This window comes from Lynx canadensis, chromosome C2 (assembly GCF_007474595.2).
Source record: "Lynx canadensis isolate LIC74 chromosome C2, mLynCan4.pri.v2, whole genome shotgun sequence".
NCBI lineage: Eukaryota > Metazoa > Chordata > Mammalia > Carnivora > Felidae > Lynx > Lynx canadensis.
The window spans coordinates 148,605,922-148,631,687 of record NC_044311.2 but is presented as its reverse complement, the minus strand read 5'-3'; the positions used below and the strand labels follow the sequence as shown (position 1 = coordinate 148,631,687).

At 47.8% G+C, this 25,766-nt stretch overlaps 1 protein-coding gene across 6 annotated transcripts in view; it reads left to right on the top strand.

The window, feature by feature from the left end:
- RUNX1 (RUNX family transcription factor 1) overlaps nt 1-25,766 on the top strand; it is a 255,027-nt gene that overhangs the window by 136,755 nt on the left and 92,506 nt on the right. For 4 of the 6 annotated variants that reach the window (XM_030330210.1, XM_030330208.1, XM_030330209.1 and 1 more), the window contains one exon: nt 19,899-19,937. The exons of 1 other annotated variant lie outside the window; for it this stretch is intronic. In XM_030330210.1, coding sequence (XP_030186070.1) covers nt 19,899-19,937 — 39 coding nt within the window. Of the gene's footprint in view, nt 1-14,448; nt 16,924-19,898; nt 19,938-25,766 lie in introns of those variants that run through there. One more of the 6 variants, XM_030330212.1, reaches the window with a different exon arrangement.

Sequence of the window (25,766 nt, the reverse complement as noted above, 5' to 3'; positions counted from 1 at the left end):
CAAAGATGAAGGGGCCACAAAGAGAGAGAGAGAGAGAGAGAGAGAGCAAAAATGAGACATGGCTTAAGAGACATAGTGCCTAGAAACAGTCCGAGCTTGTTGGTGCCTCTGAATGCTGCCCCAGCAGTGACACTCTGTGTCCTGGGTTCTCTAACGTGTACACCTACCTGTTCAGATGATGGCTGCAGAAAATGTGTCCCCCTCCGCACGGCTCCGTTTGCAGATGGCAGATGGGCAGCCCTGAGTCAGAGCCCTACAGTTTCCTTCCTTCTCCGGAGCCCTGCTCATCCCAGAAAAAGACTCAGGCAAAGCCCACTGCTCCCTCCTTGCACCTGCCAATTCTATACCTGCCTGCAGCCTTCACTGGGCCTGGGGTGGCCCCCGTGGGTGGGAGGCCAGGGACTTCTGTCCCCTGTTGCCGTTGACTGGGAAAACTTGGCTCAGACCCAGTCACACTCACCCGTATATGTCCTATATATCTGGGGCCAACTCAAGACTGACCTGAAGTTTCAGATACACATCAGATGTGGATTCCCCAAATGGAGACAGGATCCCTCTCCGTTCCACTTAGCCTGCACCCCAAAGACTAAGAAAGCTGTGGAAACAGAGGTCTGCACTTGCTAAGTGAGGCACCAGGCAGGGGCACAGGGGTCAAGGAGTCTCCCTTGCTGTGTTTCTTTGGTTTTGATCTGGCCAGAAACGTTTACCTTCTGAGAAAATCCATACATTTGCATCACCAAAGCATCAGAACCCTGTGTGAGGAAGAAAACTCCTTCAAGGGTGGGGTTGTGGTTCTCACTGCTTCCCAAACCCTGAGGTGCTTTCTTAGGTTATTGACCATCAACTTCCAAAGGCCTGGAGGCACCAAGAGCCACAAAAGAGGCAGGAGGTTCCCCAGGCTTCTAGACCTACAGGAATCCAGTGATTTAAAAAGCAAGTTGCAAAGGGGAGGTGTTTTTCCCCCCATTATCTAACACCCGGAAGCAGTTATCTCCTTCCTCTGAGATCTGGGCTGACTCAGGGTACACCAGGCTGGAGAGGCGGCAGCTCCAGTCCATCATTCATTCATTCATTCATTCATCCATTCATAGAAAGTATTTCTTGAAGATCTACCCAGTTGCGAGCACTTTTCTTAATACTGGGGGCTCTCCAGCAACGAACGGGACAGTTTCTCCCTCGCTGCACCCATTCCCTTGAAGCGTGGAGGCAGGCAATAAACAAGTGAACACAGAGGTTAAATAAGACAAATGCAATGATGAGAATAAATCAATGTGTGGGAGCTGATATGGGTGGCGGTGCAGAGGTCGGGAGTGGGGTTACTGTAGCTGTCGCTTTAGCAGAGGACACATGGGCAGGCTTGTGAAAACACCCAGGGGCCAAGTGATCCAGGCAGAGGGAAGGCTCGTGAAAAAGTCCTGAGGCAGGAAGCGCTTGGCGTACCTGAAGCACAGGACGGAGGCTGCGGGACACAGGTGCTCTGTGAGGTGAAAGTGGTGGCTGGACCCGCTCGCCCAGAGCCTGGAATTCTGAGCTTCCTGGAAAGCCCTCACGGAGTCTGGTTAGAGGAGAACCACAATCTCTGCCTGCGTGACTGCAATGAGGCTGGCCAGGGGGCTCCTGCCCTTTCTCCCTGCCGAAAAGTCCAACACCAGGCAGACTGCAGGCCCCTCCCCCGTCAGAGAGAGCACGGGTCCAAACGTGACTGTCAGGTGCATGACCCTGGCAGAGCTCCCCCTCTCTCTGTGCCTCACAGATCTGATCAAGAACACCTCGGCCGGGGCCACTGGATGCAAGCTATCTGCTTTCGGGAACCCTGGTTGCTACTATGGTCAGCATCATCTTTATTTCCTACAATATATCCCCAAAGTGTATTTTTGGTGCCGATTTTTACCAACTTCTGTATGGCAGGCATTTACTGAGCACCTACTCTTTATCTCCCTGGGTCCTGTACCACCACAGGAGAAGCTTTGTGAGTCAGATCAGGAAGCGTCCCTTTTCCCCCACCCAAGTCTGCGAGTTCCTCTTGAGCCCAGAAAGTCCAACAAAGCTTTCGGCATTCTCCTCCTAAGTCTTGTATTGAGGTTTCATGCAATATTGAAATGAAGCGTTTGCCTGAGCACTAGGATTCCCTACCGGTTGTCAGGAACAAGCCGTCCCCAACCCCCTAGGGCCCGGGACCGGCCCGGGTGGGGGATGGGTTCCCATTCTGTCCAGAGCCCAGAGGGCTCTGTCCTGTGCACTCAGAACCACTACTGCTGGCCGGTGGGGAAAAGGGAGCTTGACTCTCCTGTCCGGGGCTAGTGAGACAGAGGACAAAGGGTGCGAGAGACGTTTGCCTTTGCCTTTAGCTTTCATTATGCAGTTCTTGACTTCAGAAAGACAGTTCATTTGTTCTGAGTTCCCAGCAGCCTGAATGAATTCCCCGCCAGAAAGAAAAAAAAAAAAAAGAAAAAAAGTTTTGAAAATCATCTCCGTCATTGATGATTCGATCAGGAAATTACAAAAAAGGAGAAAAATGAGACCGGGGAGAGCTTTGAGCCCTCCAGCCAGTGGGGCGAAAGCAAGAGAGCACAGCCAGACATCGGGGAGCCACAAGCCATGACTCAGGCCCACAGATAGCAGCGCTGGTTTCCCAGGATGGCAGGCAGAGAGTGAGTGGGAAATCCAAGCGCCCGTGGGGAAGAGAGGGCTAGGCCATGCGTGAGGCTGGCCCCAGAGCTGGTTTGTGGAAGTCGATCGCGGGGCTGGGTGACGGAAGTCTTGATTTGTTTAAAACTGAAGCCGTCGCCCTGTTTCAGCGTCCGCGCTGGCCTGTGGGTATTCCTGGCAACCACAGAACCCCGCATGATCGCCCATTCACAGCCCGGTGGGTCAAAGGTTCAAGCAAAGAGGAAGGGAAGGGTGAAGAAAAAGAGAAAGGTGTAGTGTGAGCCAGTGGAATCCTGGGGAGAAGACCCACCGTCCTAAAGATCAGGTTTGAATCTTGCCGGTCCTTATCTGCTCTTTTATACTTTCCCGCCACGGAGTCAACTCGTCTCCTCTCCTGGAGGTTGGCCAGGCTGGAGCCAGAGGACCCCGGGACCCCACCCAGGGGGGAGCCCTCCTGACCCGGCGGCAGAGCTCACACCTCCTTCTGGAGACGTGCAGGACGTCAAACAGAACATCACCTATTTTTTCTTCTGTTTTTCTTTTTAAGAGATTTGATGCGGTCCCTGTAAGGACGGGCGTGCCACAGCACGTGAGTGGCATTAGGAAGCTGCCTCCGTGCCAAGAGGGAGGGACGCCACCTCCCGCATCTGTCCTGGTCTCTCCTCCTTTCTAGTCTGATTTTCACAGTTGCGGGCTGGACCTTGACATGAGACGTGCAAAAAATGGAAAGGGGAGGGGTGAACTTATAAACCTATCTGATGTGATCCAAATGGATTCCATCTGTTTTCCACAGAGAGGGGATATAAATAATATGAGCAAGCATTAATTCGTCCTGCAAGGGTTAGTGCTCAGTTCCAGAAAGTCCCATACCGACTGAGAGCAAAGCAAGGGTCTGACGAGGACTCTGGCTGTCTTCTGCCCACAAGCTGCACCAGGAAGGGAACACAGAGCTGGCTGGGTGTGATGTCAGGCCCGCCCTCCGTGGGCACTTTCTCCAATCTAAGACAAGCTGCCCCTTAGCATGTGGGGGTCTAATTTGTGGGAGAACAAAAAGCACAAAGTATTTGCATGGGATAATCTGTTGCAGAACGCCTTAAACATAAATAACACGATTATAGTTCTTGTTATATATGTGTGTCCCCCAACCCACATGCGTGCAAGTGTGTGCACGTACGCGGGCATGCACATACACACACACACACACACACACACACACACACACGCAAGCCCCAAGAAGATCTATCACGGCAGAAAGATCAATGACTCTGTTCCTCTTTGTTTAGAATTATAGATAAGCTTTTTACATCCCCTGAATCATTGGTCACATTCAATGTATACGCAAAAGAAGTTCAAAGGCCTACCTTGACAAAGGACGTTTGGAGAAAGATGATAAAATGTCTCTGATAAAACACACACAAAAGACTTTAGCAAGAAAGACCTACCAATTAGGAAAGCAGCGCTTGGGCATTGGGTGTGAAACCCTGTTATCTACAGCTTTGGCGCTCAAAGATAGTGGCCCTGAGCGTAAGGCTTTATCTGGCCTCCACAAGAATAGAGATTGCACCTCCCCAGAACCATCCTGTCTGCAAAACCCAGGAAACACCTTGCAGAGAAGTTGATGCAACATTTGCCATCCCAGCCCTCGGTGACAGTTAAAATAGTGTTACAACATAGCGTTGAGCAACGGCCTCGCCCTATCAGCGAAGTCTGTGTTCCAGCCCACTTTTCCCCCTGGAGGAGCAAAGATGACACTTTGGTGACATTTTTTGGTTCCCCCTTGACTTTCAGGTTAGACTATTAAAGACAGGGAAGAGACATTCTTCCTTCTACCTTTCCAACAGAGTATAGAAATCCTTTCCCGATTGGGGCGCCAGGGTGGCTCAGTGGGTTAAGCGTCTGACTTTGGCTCAGGTCATGATCTCACGGTCTGTGAGTTCGAGCCCCCTGCCCCCATAGGCTCTGTGCTGACAGCTCAGAGCCTGGAGCCTGCTTCAGATTCTGTCTCCCTCTCTCTCTGCCTCTCCCCAACTTGTGCACTTGTGCTCTCTCTCTCTCTCTCTCTCTCTCAAAAATAAATAAACATTACACAAAAAAATTAAAAAGCCTTTCCCAATCGACGTCTCCGGCAGAAGATCAGTAGTATTTACTGCTTACACTTTACTGCATTATTCTTGAGACTTTCAAAGGATTCCCCGTATCTCTTCGTGGAAGATTTATTACTCTGTCCCCACAACGTCTTCAGGGCTGGAGTTTAATTTATGTGATTGCAATCAGGAAACCACTTTGAAAAGGAAGAAATCAATTTAACTTTTCGTGAGTAGTAAATTTTCTGTAAATAAAATTTCACAAGACCCTCCTTTTTTTTTTTTTTTTTTTAATCAAGAAGTAACAACATGGCTGTTGAAATGGCGGCAGGTTTTGGGGAAAGATTCTAATTCACAGGTCAGGGGGTCCCAGATCCACCACTATTTCGAGACCTTGGAGAAATCACTCATTTTTCCATTCCATCATGAATGGAGTATACAGGGTGTTTGCTAAGGCTGTTTTCACCTCTTGAAATGATTGGATGCTAGTTTACGAAGGGGTGGCCTTCAAAACATTTTCCCCTGGTTTGTTTTGTAATAATCCTTTTGCCTTTGATGACCGTGCTTGGCTTTGCAAGGTACATCAGCCGTTATGATTTCACTTGTCTTCTTGAGAACTTTGAAAATGACAGGACGCCAAGGCCAGTGAGGAAACTGAGGCACGGGAAGGTTAGGAGCCCTGCTGAGAGTCACAGAGAGTCACACACTGGGTCACCTAACAAAATGAGTACTAAGATAAAAAAAAGACATTTCAGGCCAGAGGCTTTCAAATTTTTTTTGAATGGCGAGCAACAGTAAGAAGAAAATTGTATGCACGACTCAGGAAATGGGTCTAGCGGTCAAAAGAGGGGCTTCAGGAAGCAATACTTTTTCTCACTATTTGCAAAGCTCTCTATTTTCCATTTATTCTCTTCTATTTTTTTTCCCTTTCCTCTCTTTTCTTTTTATTGTAACAAGAATCATTATTATTATTTTTAGTTCACAACTAATTCGTGGGCCACAATATATGGTTTAGAAGTCACTTTTCAGAAACTTTTTACATGACAGTGACCTGCTTTTTCCCAAATCAGAAAATAAGATGTACTCCCCTGAGTTCTGAACCCACAGATGAGTACCAAGTTGGGTTCTCTTGTTGTGGGTTTCTCGCTCTGTAGAAAGCCCCCCAACTCTGTATAATAAGGAGGCACAGTCCTTAGAGTCAAGCTTTCCACCCTAGGCAACTCATGACCCTCCCGGCTCTGAATACACCATCAAGTCCTAATAAATAATGAATACTAATGACAATATGGAGACACCTGTTCGCACTGTACTCCCAATAAAGTCAGAAGGATAACTGGGGCTGCTCCCTAAAAATGGCATATGGCTCTCTAAACAAAGGGCTTTAATGCATTTTATATTTAAACTATAAGGCCATGGGCTCAAACCCAAATTGAGATGGGCTCTGCTCCTTAAGTACATTCTGGAAAAGTCGTTGAAATATTTATCCACCTATCTGGGTTCAGTGTTTCTAAAGCAGCTCATTTCCTTGCCCCAGGCATCTCGAGTGGGCCTGTTTGCAAATGCCCCTTGAACTGGGCAGGGGCTGACTGTCGGAAGCAAAGGCTGTCCTTTCGGAAAGTCATTGTCTATGAAACTTCTCGCATGAGAAGTACGAAGAGCCACGTGGTTTCCACAGCACGCAATTCAAAGATTGATTTCCTACGCACCTGGTCAAATTCTTACTTTCTGTACTCCATCCCTACGAGGCCACACTGCTTAACCCTTTAAGCCTAAGAGGATAATAGTCGCAAACGTAATAGGATTATTAAGAGGATTAAATGTGATCATGTCGGGGAAGCCCTTACCACAAGGCCTATAACTCAGAAGTAGCTCACGCGTTGTTAGAGACTTTTATTATTTGCCCACTGACATTTGCCGTATGTACATATACATATATATATATGTATTATATATATATAATAACCGTATTAGCGTCACTAAGGCTTTCACTTTTGATGAGTCAATTCCATGGCTGTCTCTGTTCACATAGACTAGGATCATTTGATGGGTCTCCAGAGGTCAAACCACCTAGCCTCTCGACTTCAGGTCCACGGATCCCAAACGTGTTAAAACCTAGCATAGCCCAAATCCAACGCGTTCGTGAGCGGCACGCTATCCAGTCGGCTCCCGACAGGCTAAATTATTTCCTTGACCTACTAAGTCAATCGGATCTATGCTTGTATGTTAGTTGCGTCTTTTCAAAAAATAGAAAAGGCTCACATTTATTTTTAAAGATCCGAACTTTTGTCTCAGAGGGGAACTTGGCTTTTCTCAGGAATGCTGACTTATAACGCGAGTCACAAGTGTCTTTCTTCCTTCTGTTCAAAGCAACATACACAGACTTCCAGCTGACAGATTCTTGTTCACAGGTAGCTGCTGCGGAGTTATTTGGGGTATATGTACTTTGGAATTCAATGTGCCAAAATCTTAAAGACCAATGAGAAGATATTTTTTAATAGAAGTTTTTTGTTTTTTTTAACTCGAGGGTCAGGGGTGGGATCGCAGACCCACTCGATAAGCTTCAGGTGATCTAGCAGTTTCTAGATACTCAATCCACTTTTCCTTTTTAGTTCCAGATACTTGGAGCTTAGTAAAAGGCAAGAGAACATTCCACGTGTGTGGTAGTCATTCTCCACCATGCATTTGCTGCTTTAGTATAACGTCCTAGGTTGTATCTGCCTTTGTCTCTAATTTTACTCATTTTACTGGTAAGAATTCCAGAACTTTTACTTTTTTAAATTTTTTTAAACATTTATTTATTTTTGAGAGACAGAGACAGCATGAGTGGGAGAGGCAGAGAGAGAGGGAGACACAGAATCCAAAGCAGGCTCCAGGCTCCGAGCTGTCAGCACAGAGCCCGACGCGGGGCTCAAACTGACGAACCGTGAGATCATGACCTAAGCTGAAGTCGGACACTTAACCAACTGTACCACCCGGGCGCCCCAAGAATTCCAGAACACTTTTAAATATAAAGATGACTAGCGACAGAATAACATTCTCATTAAGGAAATTTTTTCTTCTGCTGCTTTACCTTTAAGGCAGTGTCATGTTCTCGTTAAAGAAATGCCTTTCGGGGAGAGTATGATTAATCAAACCTTCCTTTATTGTGATCAGAAGAAAAAGAAAAAGGAAGAAAGAAGGAAACATACACAAAAGTGAAAACTAAGTTGCCATGTAACTTTATTTCCTTCTCATTCCTAGTGTTCAAGGGGTTAACCAGAGGTCTTAATAAATTTCCAGTCTAATTGGGAAGGGGGGAGGATGTGGAAATCATTTCAGGAACGAGATGAAAATTGCCAGCCTCCACGTGCCTGAGGCAAAAAGACGAGAAATGAAATCTCTCGTGGGCTTGGTTAGTGAGGGGGAAGAAATCTACATCTCGCACTTCAGGTTCATGTTAAATAATGATCTCCAGAACGGTGGGACTCGGGAAAAGGGGTCTGCCCGCGTCTCTTAGACGGGGCCCACCAAGCGGTTCCTGGACAGTATCTGTCCTTCATTCACCTCACCCCAGACCCGGCTCCAGACTCTGACCACTCAGCCTGGTTTGTGTAGACAAACAGCGGAGCCCCTACTGACATGTTTGGGAAAAGCTTCTCTCCTCCCGATAGAAGTGCGTTTCATTATACAGTGTGTCCACTGAAAGCGTTCTGGGCTAAACAGACAGTTTCTACTTTAGAAGTGGTAAGGAAATCCACTAGATCCGGCATATGTTTCTCTCAACACGAAGATGCCCCCTGAATGGAGACCTTGACACGTACAGAACATCTTCTAATTAAATGCTTCTTAAAAATTCTTTAGGCCCACATTTATAGAAATACTTTCTGCATGCCCTTTTTCAAAACTTACCCTAGAGGGGCGCCTGGGTGGCGCAGTCGGTTGAGCGTCCGACTTCAGCCAGGTCACGATCTCGCGGTCTGTGAGTTCGAGCCCCGCGTCGGGCTCGGAGCTGATGGCTCAGAGCCTGGAGCCTGTTTCCGATTCTGTGTCTCCCTCTCTCTCTGCCCCTCCCCCGTTCATGCTCTGTCTCTCTCTGTCCCAAAAATAAAAAAAAAAAAAAAAAAAAAAAAAAAAAAAAAAAAAAAACGTTGAAAAAAAAACTTACCCTAGAATGCTGTATTAACCAATAATGCTTTGGAAATTGTCCTCCGGGAGGAATGGCTTCATATGCATTTGAATGAAGGGACCTAGAGAAGCAAGAAAAAAATGGAGGTGCTTTATGGTCACTAAAGAGCGGTGCATTCATTGGTCAGTTTAACTGGAAATAAACTTGACTTCATTTGGGGACTCATTTGCCTTCACGGTGGAGTAATCCTCTGTTCCTTTGTTATTACCCTTTTTAAAGAACTACCTTCTCTGCAAAAATGTGTGCTAAAAAGCCTTCGAGTGTTGTTTGTATGCTTAATCATTTTTAACAATTTAACATTTTTAACAATTTTAACAATTTAACAATTTTAACAATTTTAACAACTCTTTATATTGCTTTCGTTGTACATACAAGTATAAATTGGAAACTAGCTAACAGATGTTTATTTTTCAGATATTTTTGTTTAATTTTGTTAAAAATTATTTTTGCCCTTCCTTCCTACCTTTCAAGAACAGATGACCTGTACAGAATTAGTACCATTTATTCATTGCAAAAAAAAAAAAAAAGTAGAAAAATGTGCTTTTTTGAAACATAGATTTATGATGACATTTTTCTAAGCAAGCACAAAGCAGTCACATCAAAAAGTTTAAATCTTACCTAACTAACACTTTTTGGTTAAGAAATAAACAATGATGTTTCATAGGAAGTCTCCACAAAAGCTTTTAATATTCCCTTTCATCATGTGTATGGTATACTCTTCATAAAAATGTGATTATTACTAGAACATAATCGTATAATCTTAATGTAATCTGAAAATATGTAACTATTACAATGCAGATCTTAGGATTTGTATAAAACAGAAAATGTAATTATGTAATTAGAGAATAGAATAATCACTTCTATGGCTGCTTTTTTTTTTTAGCTATTTTTTATTTCATGCTACTGTGTGGTATTTTAAAGCTTTGGTGGAGTGTGATAATTCCATGACCCCACAACAAAGCAGAGTAATGATAATGTTAGCCCGCTGTTTCGTATATAATTCTGTTTTCCAAATCTGCAGATAGCAGGGTTAATATGCGAGGATTTGCCTTCTTATCTGAGTGCCTGGAGCACACTCTAAGACCAACATTTGGCAATTTATTATTTAATCGATCGATGTAGATTTCTCAGCAATTCCTCGCAGAGAACTACACTGCTTACTCTGATTCTTGAGCAGATTCCCATGTCCAGGACAGGTGGCAGATTGGACAATCAAGATTCGTCTCAAACTTCTGCGGTCCCTCTCTAATAATTTCTGCTGCGGTCCCTCTCTAATAATTTCTGCTACAATTGTGAGCCAATTTCTCCGCAGTCTCTGGGGAACCACAGATAAGAAAACACTGCGAAGTTGATTCTGGGTTCCCCTTTTCTTTCTTTTCCCCTCCCCACTCAAAACCCGAGTTCACTCCAGCCGTGTGCTGACCTAGGTCAGCACCAGATCAGGTCAATTTCTCACAATTCCAGGTGGCATTTATATGTAAGTGTTGATGGTGCTGAAAAGCCCCCTTGTCCAAATCTCTCATTTTGTAGGAGAGAAAACTGAGGCTGGGTCCGTGTAAGTGTCTAAGTGGCTAGTAGCAGGAGGAGGCTGAAGCCCTCTTTCTGGTGTGCCTCTACCAGTGAGAGATGAGTTGGGTCCTCCTCCATCAACCATATGGGGGGGGGGGGAGGGGGGAGGAGTTGTTGGTTGCACGAACAACCCGGTCATTCATTCAATCATGCCATCAACAACGTCAAAACTTCTGCTGTTGGGAGGGAGTGAACAGTTACCCGGCCATCATCCCATCACTTGAAGATATATGTATCTCCTTGCCCGCCCCTTTACCCACCATGGTCCACATTTAACATCACGTGGGCCCGCCCACTGCTCTACCAGCTCGAAAGGGGTCATTGGGTTCATTTTATCAAACTGACCTACAGTTCACCCCCAACCCTCCTTCCTATGTCTAACAGTTCAAGAACGGGTTAAATCGACTCACCTACTTATTTTTAGACGTAAATGTTGCACGGGGAGGGGGAAGAAAAACATACGTTCCTATTTCATAATTCCCCAAGTGAGAGAGGAAAGGTAAATTATAAACACAAAGAATAAAATAAACTGTTCCCCTCTGGGAGGAGAGTTCATCGCGAAATGATGTGGGAAACAAGGAAAAAGGCTTCTGTGCGTTCATTCCTACGTTCATTCGTTTCTTTTTTTACCCAACTTAGAAAAATTGTGTTTTAGCTCATCATGGCGGATGGTTTTAAATGCATGGACTAAAATTTAACCTAAAGTAAAGCAGACGTAGAAGTTATAAGCTGTTTTTATAGACTCCTGTCATCCACCAGAAAAGTTTACTCCTGTAACCGTCCCCACTTGGGGGGACTCAGAATCATGGGAAAGCACATAAATTCGCTTCCCTGTTCAGTAGATTTTTGAGGTGCTTCTTGATACTTGGGTACTTTCCCATAGCGCTAGGATAAGGGATGCCATTCAAAGAGGAGACCAGTTTCATGCACCCAGAGTGGTTTCTCAGCCTGTCCCAGGAAACCACCTTCTGTCCATGGCTAATGGAGCCAAAGAAACCGGAGAAAATCCACATCCTCTCTAGTCTCCACCCATCAGCCTCTTGACCTCTGCACTCACCCCACCAGACTGAGGGGTGGAAACCAGGTACGTTTGCCCTAAAGAGATAACTGGGACCTTCAGAGATTCCCAGCAGCCTCTGAGGACTCAAAACAGTGAGGTAGGGCCAGTCGTTTCGGTAATAGACCTGGTCCCATATCTTCCCCTTTGTTATTTTTTCTGAGCACTGGAAGAGAGGCGGATCCACTCCCTAACTTGGACCAGGAGCTGCCTCATCGATTTGAACTCTTATTGTATTTTAACCAGAAGATTGTTACCAAATTGACATCTTGAGTGATTTGGGAGGAAAATATGCTATATTTCAAAATAAGCCTGTTTGTAAGAATTGCTATTTGAGAATGAGTATCATTTAGCTACTTTACAATTCTATTTTAAAATCACGACCTATTAAAAATAGAACTTCTTAGGGCACCTGGGTGGCTTAGTCGGTTAAGCGTCCAACTCTTGATTTCAGCTCTGGTCATGATCTCACGGTCTTGAAATCGAGCCCTGAAAAATAGAACTTCTTTTTCTAATCCCCACTGCTCACATGAAATTCATAGAAAATGAATCTTGTAAAAGAGAGAAGCAAGGGATGCTTTGGTAATATCCTTTCAGAGCTCATAGGAACCCCCGCGCTGTTGTATAGGCTGAGCCATCAGTGGCTGCTAAACATTACGTGGAAACGAAAACTGCATGAGGTTGGCTTGTGGCTCGTCCGTGGCTGTGAAGACGCGCCTCAAGGCATTGACAGCGGTTGGTAGGCTTTTGCAGTTCAGTTGCTGGCTCTGTATGGGTGTGCGCGCTCGCGTGTGTGTGTGTGTGTGTATCTTTCTGCCTGTTAGTCTATCCGGTGATACTGTAATAAAAATTCTGAACTTTGCTTCAGGAAAGCTCAGAGGGAGAACGTGAGTCAGGAAAGATGCGTCACTTAAGGGCCTTCCCTGACAGCAAAGTTAAAAACAGGGCCTGCTAGAGCGCCGGCAGAATAGTAGCAACATTGCTGTGCAGACGGAGTTGTGTCTCGAGCGGTCGCTCTGGAGGCGCACTGTCCAAAACAGTAACCACTAGCCACAGGTGACCCTTAAGGACTTGAAACGTGACTACGGTGAATTGAGACTTGCTATACACACAGGACTTTGAAGGACTGGCTGCAAAAAAACAAAGAATGTAAACTCTATCAATAATTTTTATATTGATGACATGTTGAAATGCAAATGTCTGAGATACAGTGAGTGAAATGAAATATATCATCAAAGCACTTTCACCCATTTCTCTTCACTCGTTTAATGGGGCCACTAGAAAGTTTTAAATCGTGTCTATGGCTAACATTACATTTCCGTTGGGCGGTGTTGTCCCAGAATGAGAAAGAATGCCCACGTAGTTTTAATGAACCTCGTCAGGGTCTAGGAAAGAAATTTTGACAGGGGACAGTATAATGATATGAACCATCTTGCAGTGTAGTTGAGCTGGCTGGTTCTAGCTGGGCGCTCCCGAGGCAAACTGCTTGGGTCGAAAGTGGGCCAGTTACTAAATCTCAGTTTCTGCAGCGGTAAAGTGAAGGGAAGAAATATGAACCGCTCGTTACCAGAGGGTTAAGGGGAAGAGCACGTGTAAAGCACTTGCTGTACGGTGTGCTAGAGGGTGCACTGATAAAAGGTAACTTCTGTTGCCGTAGTGAGCTGCCATCACAAAATCATAGACTGAGTGGCTTCAACAACGGAAATTTACTTCTCACAGTTCTGGGGCTGGAAGTCCAAGATCGGGGTGCCTGTCATGGCCATGTTCTGGTGAGAGCTGTCTCCCTGGCTTGCAGATGGCTGACTTCTCACTGTGTGCTCACATGGCAGGGGGAGAGAGAGAAGTAGAGAGAAAGCTCTCTGATCCCTTCTCCGAAGAGCGCTAATCCTGTGATGAAAACCCCGCCCACATGACTTCATTTAAACCTAACTGCCACCCACAGGCTGTGCCTCTTAATACCATCACACTGGGGGTTAGGGCTTCATCATATGAATTTGGTGGGGCGGTGGGGTGGGCGGGGCACAAACATTCAGTCCATCACAAGAGTTTAAAAAACCCAATCAGAAATAGCTTTGATGTCAATTTGCATTTGGCAATGTTGTTTAAGAAAACCTTTCAGACACTGCAGTCTAGCGTGTGCTGGGCACAACTCGCTGGATACTGAGCAGGTGCTCTCACCTTCCCTGAGTGTGGTCCATGAAAAGGCAGCAGCGCTGAGAACTTGTTGGAAATGCAGGATCTCAGGCGCCCCCCAAACCTGTTGAATCAGAATCTGCACTTAACCAGATCCCCAGGGGCTTCAGAAACATATTCAGTTTCTGCAGTACTGTCTAGGGATTCACAAAGGAGGAGGACAGCCTCACCAGCAAGGTGTTCAAAACCTAGAGGCGATGTGTTTACGTGGGGGTGAGGGCGAATCAGGAGACAATAAGACAATTATACAGGGGACATTAAGGGGGCCCAATGAAAGATATCCTTGCTCCCCAGTGATCCAGAACCAACTGTGAGGCAAAGTAGCCAAGCAGACAGGGATTAAGATATCAGCTTTACATAAGAGACTCCTAAATATGGAGAACAAACAGAGGGTTACTGAAGGGGGGTGTGCGAGGGGGGATGGGCTAAATGGGGGAGGGGCACTAAGGAATCTACTCCTGAAATCATTGTTGCACTATACGCTAATTTGGATGTAAATTTAAAAAAATAAGATTAAAGGGGCGCCTGGGTGGCTCAGTCGGTTAAGCGTCCGACTTCAGCTCAGGTCACGATCTCGCGGTCTGTGAGTTCGAGCCCCACGTCGGGCTCTGGGCTGATGGCTCAGAGCCTAGAGCCTGCTTCCGATTCTGTGTCTCCCTCTCTCTCTGCCCCTCCCCCGTTCACGCTCTGTCTCTCTCTGTCTCAAAAATAAATAAAATGTTAAAAAATTAAAAAAAAAATCATTTAAAAAATAATAATAAAACTAAAAATTAATTAATTAAAAAGGAAAAAAATATCAGCTTTATCACCAAGGACTGTGAGAGAACATAGCTCAGGACATGGCTTCTTGCCATTGAACCCCATAAATAGACACTTACTCATTAGCACACAGGCAGTGTTATCCCAAACAAAAGGGAAGGGAAAGGCACGCTCAGAGTACTAATTTTCTATTGCTGCCACACTACCAAATTACCACACCTACTTATTAGCTCAGAGTTCTGTAGGTCAGAAGTCCAGTTGGGCTCAACCACGTTCCCAGCTTAGGGACTCACGAGGCCAAAAACCAACCAGTGTTGGACCGGCCGACTCTCATCTGGAGGCTTTAGGGGAAAATATTCTTCGAAGCTTCTGCAGGTTGCCGGCAGAATGCGGTTCCTTAAGGACTGCGAGATGGGGTCCTGCTTCAATGCTGGCAGTCAGCCAGGGGTCACCTACAGAGACTGCTCTCCGTTCCTGCACATGGCTCCCTCCATCATCCAGCCAACGATGCAGGCACATCGGATCCCTCTCTCTACCTCTTTTCCGCCCCAGCCTGAGAAAACTCTGCTTTTAAAGATCTCATGTGATTAGATCAGGCCTCCAGAATAATTGCCCTTTTGGTTGACTCGAAGCCAACGGATTGGTAACATCAGTCACATCAGAAAAATTCGCTTTGCCACGTCACATGGCCAGGGCGTGACATTTCCTCATATTCGCTGTCCTCCAGATTCGGGTGGGAAGTCTTGAGGGTCTGTTTTAGGGTTCTGCCTCCTGTGCCTGGTTTCTATTCCCAGAGCTACTAAGCAAGCAATTCAGTCTTTTATGGTGGAGGATGAACGAGGTTGGGGCAAGAGGCCAAGAGTTTTATAACGAAGAATGTCACTCCACATAGAAACCAGAAGCCAGGGAAGAGTTGGTCCCATTACTTGGCTCTTACGCACCCCACCCTCGATACACTCAAATAGCTATAACATAAAGTAAAATATAGTCCAAGGGTCACCCAGAGGACACGGAGACCATGAGGAAGAGTATATTTGGCCCTTGAGGGAAAATTTCACCCAAGGCACAGGGATCTGAGCCCACTCCAAGATGGGAATGAAGGGTAGTCCTTAATCCTGCAGGAGAGCGCAGAAGAGCTCGCTCTGAAGCTGGGGTGCGTAGGGCATGTGTTCTGTGACCACGTCTGCAGAGCAGTGGTATGGGAGATTAATCTGGAAGTACTACATGAAATTAATAGAAGCCCCTTTGTGGGAGACCTTTGCAGGAGATCTGGTGAGAAGTCATGAGAACTTGAACCAGAATGATGGCAATAGGGATAGAAAAAGGAGGGTAAATTACAACGAAGAAACCAAAAAGAGGACTTGGCAGCAGACTGGATGAGGTCAAAGGCAAATCCGTGGATCCCACCCTGGAGACCGGAGGGTGAAAAGAGCGAGAAGAGCCGGGTTGGCGCGGGAGCTGATGGGTCTGATCGTCAGTAAAATGCACACGATAGATGTTAATTTTCTCTCATGTCTTCAACACACCGGCGCACGCGCACGCACACATCTCAACTTTGGGCCTTCCCTTTCCCTGCCACCCCCCTTTTCCCCTCCCTCCTCCAACAGGCACCTAGCTCCCCCCTCCCTCCATGCATTCACTGCCCCATCCTCTGCTCCACTGAATGTCTTCTAGCAAAAGTTACCACGGATCCTCTAGGGACAAATCCAATGTCATTGTTTCAGTCCTCATCCTCATTGGCCCCTCCTTGACCTTGGCCTTTGAGACTCATGCCTTTCCTCTCAAAACTCCCATCTTCTTTTGTTTCAAACACCCTATTCTCCTCTTTCTCTACCTGGCTCAATCCCCTTGGTCGGTCCAGGTCCATCTTTTTCTGATCAACCCCTTAGATGTTGACAATCTCAGATTCTGTCAGCGCTCCCTTCTCCCCGGACACTGTCTCGGCAAGATGTGAAACCACCACAGATGTGTGACGATTCTGCACTCGTTACTTGTACCCTAGACCTCTGCCCTCAACTGCTGTTTTCTCCACCAGCACCTACAGCTCTGTTCTGTACATCCAAAGCCAGATCCTCGGGTCGACCTCCAAACCCTTCCTCCTCTGGTCTTCCCTCCCGCTAGTAATGGCACCTGGGCCGGAAGCAGGAGAGACTCCTCTCCTCCCCTCTGCGGCCATCTCTTCCATCTCCATTGTCCCCACCTTAATGCAGATGTTCACAATTCCTTGTCCGACAACTGCAGTAGCTCCCCCGTTCCTCATCTCTACCCCCTCCTACTCACCCATCCACCTCTGACACATTTACTTCCCTCAAACAGGTGTTAATCACGATGTTCCCCAGACTTCAAGGCTCTGATAGAACCCAGTGGCCTCAGGTTGAAATGCAAATTTCTGCAGGTTTATAAGCCGCCTACGACCTGTGTTCATGTCTGCCAGCACTGTGTCCTCTGTGAGTGCCCTCATCCCAAACCTACTCTCCAATGACACCAGAAGTGACGTGTGGGTCTGTTTCAGAAATTCACGTCTTTCTCATGCTGACCCTTCTGCCAGGAGCGCCTTCTCCCCTGTCCCCTCCCACCTTCCTGAAACCTTCCTCCAGCCCTGCCAACCATCTGGTAAAAATCTACCCAACCTCCAAGAGCCAACCCAAGTACCACCCCCGCCAGGTGGTATGCCCCCTCTTTTTCCTGTGTCTCCTCCGCCATCTTCCTGGAGCCATGACACTCCATGACACTCAGCAACAGCCATGACGCTCTGTCGCTCTCCTCTATTTGTCCTTTGCTATCAACCAGCCCAGCACCCTGCCTGGCACATAGAAAGCTTTACAGATACGCTGAAGGGAGGAAATCAAATACTTCATACCTGGGAAAGTCCTCAAAATGCCATTTTGAATGAGTGGAGGCCGGAGGGCTAGAAAGCCATTTAACATTTATTAAGAATTGAAAAGCTAAAGGGACCTTGACCTGCTCCTCAAAGTCTGCAGATGGCCAGAAATAACCTCGGGCTGTGACTCCTAAGTATTCGAGATTTGCAATATAAAGAATTTCGGGGATAGTTTCTAATGGAGACAATGAGACAGGAGAGGGTAAATTGAAAGATGAGCTCAGAGTTTAGTTTTTCAGAGCTCTCCAAAAGATACCCATAAAAATACGTAGTTGTGATCAAAAAGAAACATAGCTCAGACCCATAGGTGGACATGCGTCTGTGTCTTGTGTGTGTGTGTGTGTGTGTGTGTACATAGAGTGGAGTGACTGTCAGGTTTCCTAAACTCTCCAAGTGTGAGGCTCCCCGTCTGTAAAATGGGGTTGGTAATGGCATCCTGGCAAGGATTAAATGAAGCGAGGAATATACAAGCATTTTGGTCATTACCTGGCACTTAGTAGTTTCAAGGAGAGGGAGGGAGGGAGAGAGAAAGAGAGAGCGAGAGAGAGCTGGTGGATAAGTTAGCCAAATTGAGCTCTTGCTGCCATGAACCCCCAAGACCTCTCCTCCCTTGCGGTTTAGGTTCTAGCACATTTCACAACCCTCTGGGCAAATGACTGCCAACCTCCACAGGGGCTACCTCTCCTGCAGACGACCCACCCTCTCCGGGCTTAAGGCTAAATGGCATGAGCACTGTGTCCTCAAGGCTACTGACACAGGACAAACTAAGGATGGTTCCCAACAGATGACATGCACACCTTCCAAAATTCACTCACTCTTGCCTTTGTTTTTAGGTTAAAAAAAGATCTTGGGTTTTCTCCCAGAATCCCGGAAATATTAGCTGTGTAACTGGAACACTTGTTTTTCTATTTTGCTTCTTCTATTCCCCAGCCTCTGACCTGGGGGAGCTTCTCAGGGTCTCAGGAGAGAATGTCCAGGGTGGTAGGGTTTGCTGGGTCTCTTCCGTATAAATCCAGCTGTCTGGTCAGTATTACTGACCCCCCTCATGGGGATCCCCCCTCCCCCATGCCTATTAAAAGTAAACTTACGAACTTCAGGGTACATTTGATATTTCTTAATTTATCATTCATAAGCTCAAATGATTTTTTTCCCTGCTCTATTTATAAAAAAAAAAAACAACTCTTTACAGAGTCATTTTATATACATGCAAACCATAATCTCTCAGTGATTTGTTTTTTGAGGATGCTCCGTGGAAACTATACCTATTCAATTGCTTTAATCTTTCATTATAGGGTAGTCCTTCAGAACCCCTTATTATTCTAGTGGTTCTTTTTGCTTTGGCAAAAAAAAATATATATATATATATATATATATATATATATATATATATACACATAAGACTAAGGAGCTGTAAATCTCGTTCTCCTGCCTATTTAAACAGCGTCTGGAAATCTGAAATAATTACCTCCTTTCTTAGTTTTAAAGTGTTTTTAAGATATATTACATTAATATTGTGGAGTAAGGTTGAAAGTCGGTCTGGGACATTGCAAATGCTCAAATCCGAAGGCTCTGAAAAATGGTGTATCCTCCGTGTTAAGCATTCAGTGCTGAGCATTTTCAATATACAAGGCAGTTCCAGCAATGTCAAAAGCAGAACATTACTGTAGATGTTCAAGGAAAAGAAGCTTCAGATGACTTTGCTTAATGGGTTTACCTATAACTGGCAGCAGCAATATAGTGACACATATTTGGATGTGATCGTATGACAGATATTTTCAATAAAAATTGCTATCATCTGTTATGTCAAGAATGAGAGGTTTCAGGATAAATACTCTGAAAGATAAATCAGGATAAATTAGTAAAGGGAAGGAGAGTAGAGCAAGCAAGGAGCAAATATTTCCAACCTGTCCCATTGGAAGTAAATTATGATAATGTTTATCAGTTTGTTTCTTTCAGAGGAGGTATTCAAAATTGTTTATCTTCATTGCTTTAAAGAAAACTCGTATTTTTACCTCTTGCATTTCACCTCTGCTGTAATACCAATTTGCAAGTGTTTTGGTATGAAGTAAGGGTTTGGTCTTGATTTCACCTTGAATTCTGATTCACGTCTACTTCCTCCAAATGTATCTCTAATGTTCATAAATAAATCACATTGGCCTCACATACCGAGGTTTAAAAAGGTGATTCTGTGAGAGAGAAAGATTCACTACTAGCTATCAATGGAAAACATTGGTTGAAGTCACATAAAATTATGTGCATATGTAACAGTTCATTTTTTACTTGCTGGTTTACTGTTTCAAAGCTACTTTTGTGCCCAAATTGGACAACATGCTATAAAATTCCCCAGTGCTAAAAAGAGTGAGGGGCAATCAGCGAACAACAAAAAAAAAAAAAAAAAAAAAAGAGGGGGGGTGGAAATTTAGTTTTAATGCTTGTAATTATTGCAATTAGAATGAAATTTATCAACTATCAGTGAATTTAGTGTTTGCTGTCAGTACATTTACCCAATTGTTTTTATTTTACCACTTTCTGTTCTTTCAGAATGTGTACACGGAATGAATCCATCTAGAGATGTTCACGGTATGTTGGATCCCAAATTCTATTTTTTTTATAAAATATGCACATTCATATGATTTTTTATCTATGCATCTCTACAACGTATGACATAAATTAGCCAAATAATTAAGGCTTTTTTTTTTTTTGCTGATTCACAAATACTTAAAAGCTGCTCTTCATATTGTAAATATCAAACCCTATAAAACATTCCAATGAAACTATAATGACACCCTCGGTTCTACAGCGTAGTTTACCACAGGTGCATTCTGCTTTTATTAAACGACTCTGCATGACTCTGAAAAAAAAAATAGAGCTTGTTATAACCTAGTTTATTGCTTTTGTTACAGCAGTGGCAATGCAAAATTTTTACGAGGGTAAAATGTTTACTAAGCATCCTAAATTACAAAAAAAAAAAAAATTAACTTAAAAACTTTCTGCTTGCTACCTGTGAGCTACACAGTGATGATGCTGGAGTGAACAGATCACACATCAACCGTGCATCCTATGGAAACATTCCTATGAGGGAAGGATATAGTGGCAGAAGGAAAGACTCCTGTTCCCAAAGGAATTGGATTTCAAAAGGATAATAATCTCAGAGCCACTCCAGAAGGGGGGAAATGTTTAATCAAATTGTAATGTCAAAAATTGGATTGTGTGTATGGCAGGTTATGCACCTGCACGGATATTAACATGTTACTCTTCATAAAAATGTTCTCCATCCCTATGACATTATACCAACTGCACCAGCTTGCTCCAGAACCACTAGCAAAATACGTGCCCTGGTTTTAATTCACTGAAGTGGTCACTGAAATAGAAAGTTTTTTTTTTTTTCTAGAAATACACTTTTAGAAATGTAATTTTAAAAAGATGTTACCCACAGAGGGGAATGTTGATTTAAGAGAATGCTTGAGCCTCTAATCCTACCTACAGGCATATTTTATTTTTGAGAGGGTTTCAAAACAGCAAAAATGTAAGATATTTAGATATTTTCTGAGACCACTTACAGTTATATACTGACCTAACGCTGAAGAAAAACGTCAATGAGCCCTTGTTTTTTTTTTTTTCGCAATGAAATTGTTATTTTTATTCCAACTAACCAAATACTACTTTTAAAAATCCCTCTGAAAACTTACATTTCATTCCTGTTAGGGACATTATTGGAATTTCCCCCACGCAGCAAATTTGGAAAAATCTGTCCTACAGCATCCACCCAACACGTCGCTTCGTTGTATTTTTTATTTTGTATTATGGCAAGAGTTAAATTTTAGTATTGTTCCAGGAGTCAATGCGGTAATGTCTCCTTTCCTTTCTTAGAGAGGCAGAGGAAGGGAAATTCTATATTGCCGCTAAAATGAGCGCTTTGGGTGGGAAGGAATTCTTCATTTCGCGTGCGATGTTAATGAACTTTATAAGCTCTGTAAAAAGTCCTTCAGACTAAGGGATTCGAGGTACACCTTAGCTGAGCCTCATGCTGCCTGCTTTAGTTCCTCGATAAGGAAGGTGCAGTGCAGGGTTTTATTTCTCGTTTTCAAGTGCGCACCGCACAGCGCATTTATAGCCAGCGCGGGTCCCGGGAACCCGAAATGCCCGGCGGCCGGATTTAGAATAAATCAGCAAAAGCTTTTCTCGCTTTTATCATCCTCGTCGACGTTCAAGTTCGAGATGCACTGGTTGAAACTCTTAGCCCAGCAGCGCCCAAGGTGCTGCCGTTGAAGGGCTCACCTCGGCGCATCTATCCCAGTACCTCTTTTCTAAGGAAGGGAACTTGACCCCCGCCGGAGAGGCTGCCGCGGAGAGTCAGACCCGCAGCCCCCTCGCAGGGTTTAGGGTTTCAAACCGCCGGAGCCCCAGAGGAGCGTTCTTCTCTGACCTTTCCGCGCGGCGAAATTACCCCAACCCGCTACATCCCCCGAGTCAGAGCCCATTTTCGCCTCTGCCGCACTCCTGAGCCTCCCGCCCTGCGTCCGCGGGGGTCCCTAAGGATGCACTTGGCGGCTGTTCCCGGGAGCGCTCGGTGGGCACTTAGAGCGTTGTATTTGAGCGGCGGCAAAGGGGTTTCACTCGCCCCAACTCGCCTCTAGAGCCGGAGGCGGCGGCGGAGCCGGGGCCGGGGGGGGGGGGGTGGGCGGCAGACGGGGAAGCTTGGCAAGGGCGCAATGTTTGGAACCGCCGGGCCAAGGTGGAGAGAGGACTTTTGGGGGTCTTTATGCCTGAAATGGGGCCTCTTCAAAATCATTTAGGAAAAACACAAAGGAGTTTGCTGAGACCTCAGACCCATTAAAACAAACTGCAGGTAGTTTGCTGGGAGGTCCCGGGCGTCCCGGGAGAGGAGCGAGGGGACGGCCCACCTGGGGAGAGGCTCGGAAAGGCAGGCGGGAGCCTGAGCCGCTGGCCGGGCGACGGCGCCCGGGACGCCGGGAGCACCGGTGGTGGCGGGAGGGCCGACCGCGGTGTGCGCGCAAACGGGTTTCGGGAAGAGACCCTGATGCGGGCCTGTCGGGGCAGCCGGGACCCCCACGACTCCCACCAGAGGGTTCCTGCACCGCCAGCTCGGCTGCCGGGATAGTAGGGGCGCAACGCGGCCGCTGGGGCTGACTCCGGCGGCCGTTTCCAGTCGTTTCTCCCCAAACTGGAGTTCTGACGAGAGCGACCCAAAGGCCCAGAGGAGGGCCGGCGGAGTCCCGCGCCCTCGGGGGCGTTCCCGACGCCCCGGGCGGCAGAGAGGACGGCTGCTGCCCCCTGGCGTCCGCCCCGGGTCCGCGGCCCTCAGCGCCTCCCGCGGGGCCGGCCCCCGCCTCCTCGCCGCTCGGCGCAGCCCGTGCGGCCTCTCGGGTCCTGGGGCGAGGGAAGCCGCCTGGGCCCCCGGGAAGGGCCTCCGCGGCGGGCCCGCCCTGGCCGACGCCTCCGTTAGGCCCCAGCGGCAGAGCCCGAGGAGAGTCCCGCGCGGCGGCGGCGGCGGCGGTCCCCGGCACCGTAGCCGCGCGCCCGCAGCGGGGAAGGAGGCGGCTGGAGGGAGGGGCCCCGCGGGGGGGGGGCGAGGGGGAGGGCGGGTGAGGGACCCCAGCTCCCGGGAGTCGAAGTTGAGGGCTCCGTGTTGGGGGCGGGGTGGGCGCCCTCCGCCGCGGCGGGGGGTGAGTGCCGCGGGGTGCCAGGGAGCCCCGTGGCTGCGGGGCGGGGGAGGGGTGGGACGGGCCTCGGGCGCCGGGGTGGGGCGGGGCCCCCTCTAAGCTCCGCGAAAATGCCCGCGGCGCCGCGGGGACGGGCGCAAGGGAAGTTCCCGCCGGCGCGCAAAGCCGGGGTGGGTTCGGCACCCCAGGCCGCTCCGGCTCGCGGGGGCGGGGAAAGGAGCCAGCGCCGTTTCCGGGGAGCCGGAGGTGGGTGCGGGGCTAGGGCGACCTAGGCCCAGCGGTGGGCTTTCGTGCCGCCTGCGGGGGAGCCGACGCTCCGAGGACGGGGTGCCAGCCCAGCGGATGCCTTCAACTTTCTTTCCCGTCGCTTGTTCTTTGGGGTCTTTTCTGACCGGGACACTCACTTGCTGGCCGCACCGCGCACTCAGACTGAGGCGCGCTGCGTAATTAAGCCGCAGCCCGGACGCGGTGAAAAACACCAATTAGAGAAAGCAAACCAAGAGAGAAAACTAAAAACACAAAACCGTGTTGGGGAGACCGAGAGTCGTCTGGCCTCGTTAAATGAATCAGCGTCACTTCGCTGCAGCTGCCCACCCGACCATGGGGCCCCGCGGAGCCGCTCTTCGGCCGGGCCCTCGGCCCTCCGGCCCCCCTCGCGGCCGAATCCCACCCACGCCGGGGAAGCAGAGGCTCGGCCCTGGGTGGCCGCTCAGGGCCCGGGGCCGCCCCGGGGCTCCGGTACCGATCCCGGGAGCCTCGCGGCGGCCGCTTCATCTCCAAGGCGCGGGGGGCGCCTCCCTCCAGCTGGTCTCCGTGCCCGGGCCGTTCCGGGCGCGGCGCGCGGCCCGAGCCCTCCCAGGGCCGGCCGGCCTCCTCTTTCTCCACCTCCCTGGTCTCCAGACCGCGGCCGCCTGTGGCGCCGCTGCGCACTGCAGCCCCGGGCCGGTGGCAGCGCGACGCTGCACGGGCGCAGAGACGCAGGGCCGCGGTCCGCACCAGGGCGGGGCCTCGGGCGAATGTGTGAGTGTGCGCGTGTGTGTGCGTGGATGCGAGTGCGCGGGGTGCGCGGGGAGGCCGCGGCAGCCTGGGACTCTCCACCCAGGCTGCGTACAGTAGCGCGCGGCAGCGGCGGGGGCGCGCGGGCCAATTCCAGGAGCCCGCGGCCGCGAGCCGCGCCCTGGCTGATACCGGAAAGGCCTGTGATTGGCCGGCGGCCGCCCCTATGCAAACGAGCTGAGGGAATGGAATTCCTCGGGCCGGGCTTACAGTAAAAGCACGTTCATTTCCAGGCACTCTCATTCATAGAGCCAGCGGGCGCTAGGCGGGACGGGCGCCCCGCGGCCGGACCCAGCCAGGGCACCACGCTGCCCGGCCCTGCGCCGGCAGGCACCTCTTCCCGGGCCTCCTGGGGACGCCAGAAGAAAGTCAACCTTTGCTGCTTCTCCTTGACCTGCGTTGGAGCTACGATTTTTTTTTTTTTCTTTCTCTCTTACTTTTGAATGAACTGGTTTCTTGGCTGGATGTTTCAACTTCTTTCCTGCCTGTGAACTTTTCCCCGGTTGTTTCCTTTGACAACTGCAGGAGAAAGTGTGCTGGGCTTCGAGGCGAGCCGTGAAGTTGCATGTGCGTGGGAGTGTGCGTGGGAGTGTGACTGCGTGTGTAATTCGAACCACCGCGTCTGTTTCGATCTGCGCTGCGGAGCCTCCTCTCAAGGCCCGCTCCACCTGCTGCGGTTACGCGGCGATCGTAGGTATAGGAGCGTCCGGGCATTTAACCAGCCGGCGCTGAGGCGACGTTGGAGGAAGATCGTCTCGCTACTGCCCAAGACGGGCTGACTCACCGAGTCGATGTAGACAGTGGCTGGCTTCGGGAAGAGTGCGTGTCTGCGTGCGTGTGACTCGGCTGCTGCTCAACTCCCACCAACCACAGGATCAGCCACAAACTTAACCAACATCCCCAAACCCGAGTTCTCAGATGTGGAGAGCTGTACCCTGACTGTCATCGACTTGGAACTTTTTTTCTTTTTTTTTTTTTTTTAAGACTAGCTCTTTTTTGAAAAGCTGAATTCTCTGAACTGAGCATTTTGCCAGAAATTATTAAGAGAACATGACAAGTATTTCCAGCCCAGCCCTTCTTCAACTACTGAAGCTTATTTTCAAGGCTACTTAAAAAAAAAATCAGCAGCGAACATTAATGGATTTCTGTTGTGTTTAAATTCTCTACAGATTGAATTGTAAATATTTTATGAAGTAGAGCATATGTATATATTTATATATACGTGCACATACATTAGTAGCATGACCTTTGGAAGTCGCAGCTCTTGCTTTTGAGGACCGAAGCCAGTTTTGCATGTGAGAGTGGCTCTGTATATGGAAGACACTCGTATATTTTGTGTCGTATTAGGACTTTAGACAAAACTCACCCGCAAAAGCAAACAAGTAAAAAAAAAAAAAAAACTGACAGGCGATTACCTACTGGAACTTCCAAATTATGTATTTGCTGGTCTTTTCGCTCTCCGTATAAATGTTTTAGAAAGCGTATGGGAATTTTGCCTCCGGGAACTTTCTTTAACAGCCAAAGACTGAAGTTAAACTCTCAAAGCAAGACTCAGAAGATAGTCTCCCTTGGCATTTGACTCTGGATTCTAGTCGCCCAATTTTTAAAGCACTAACCGGTCGGTTGCTAGGAGCCCTGCCGGGTCTGAGGCTGGCCGGCATAATAGAAC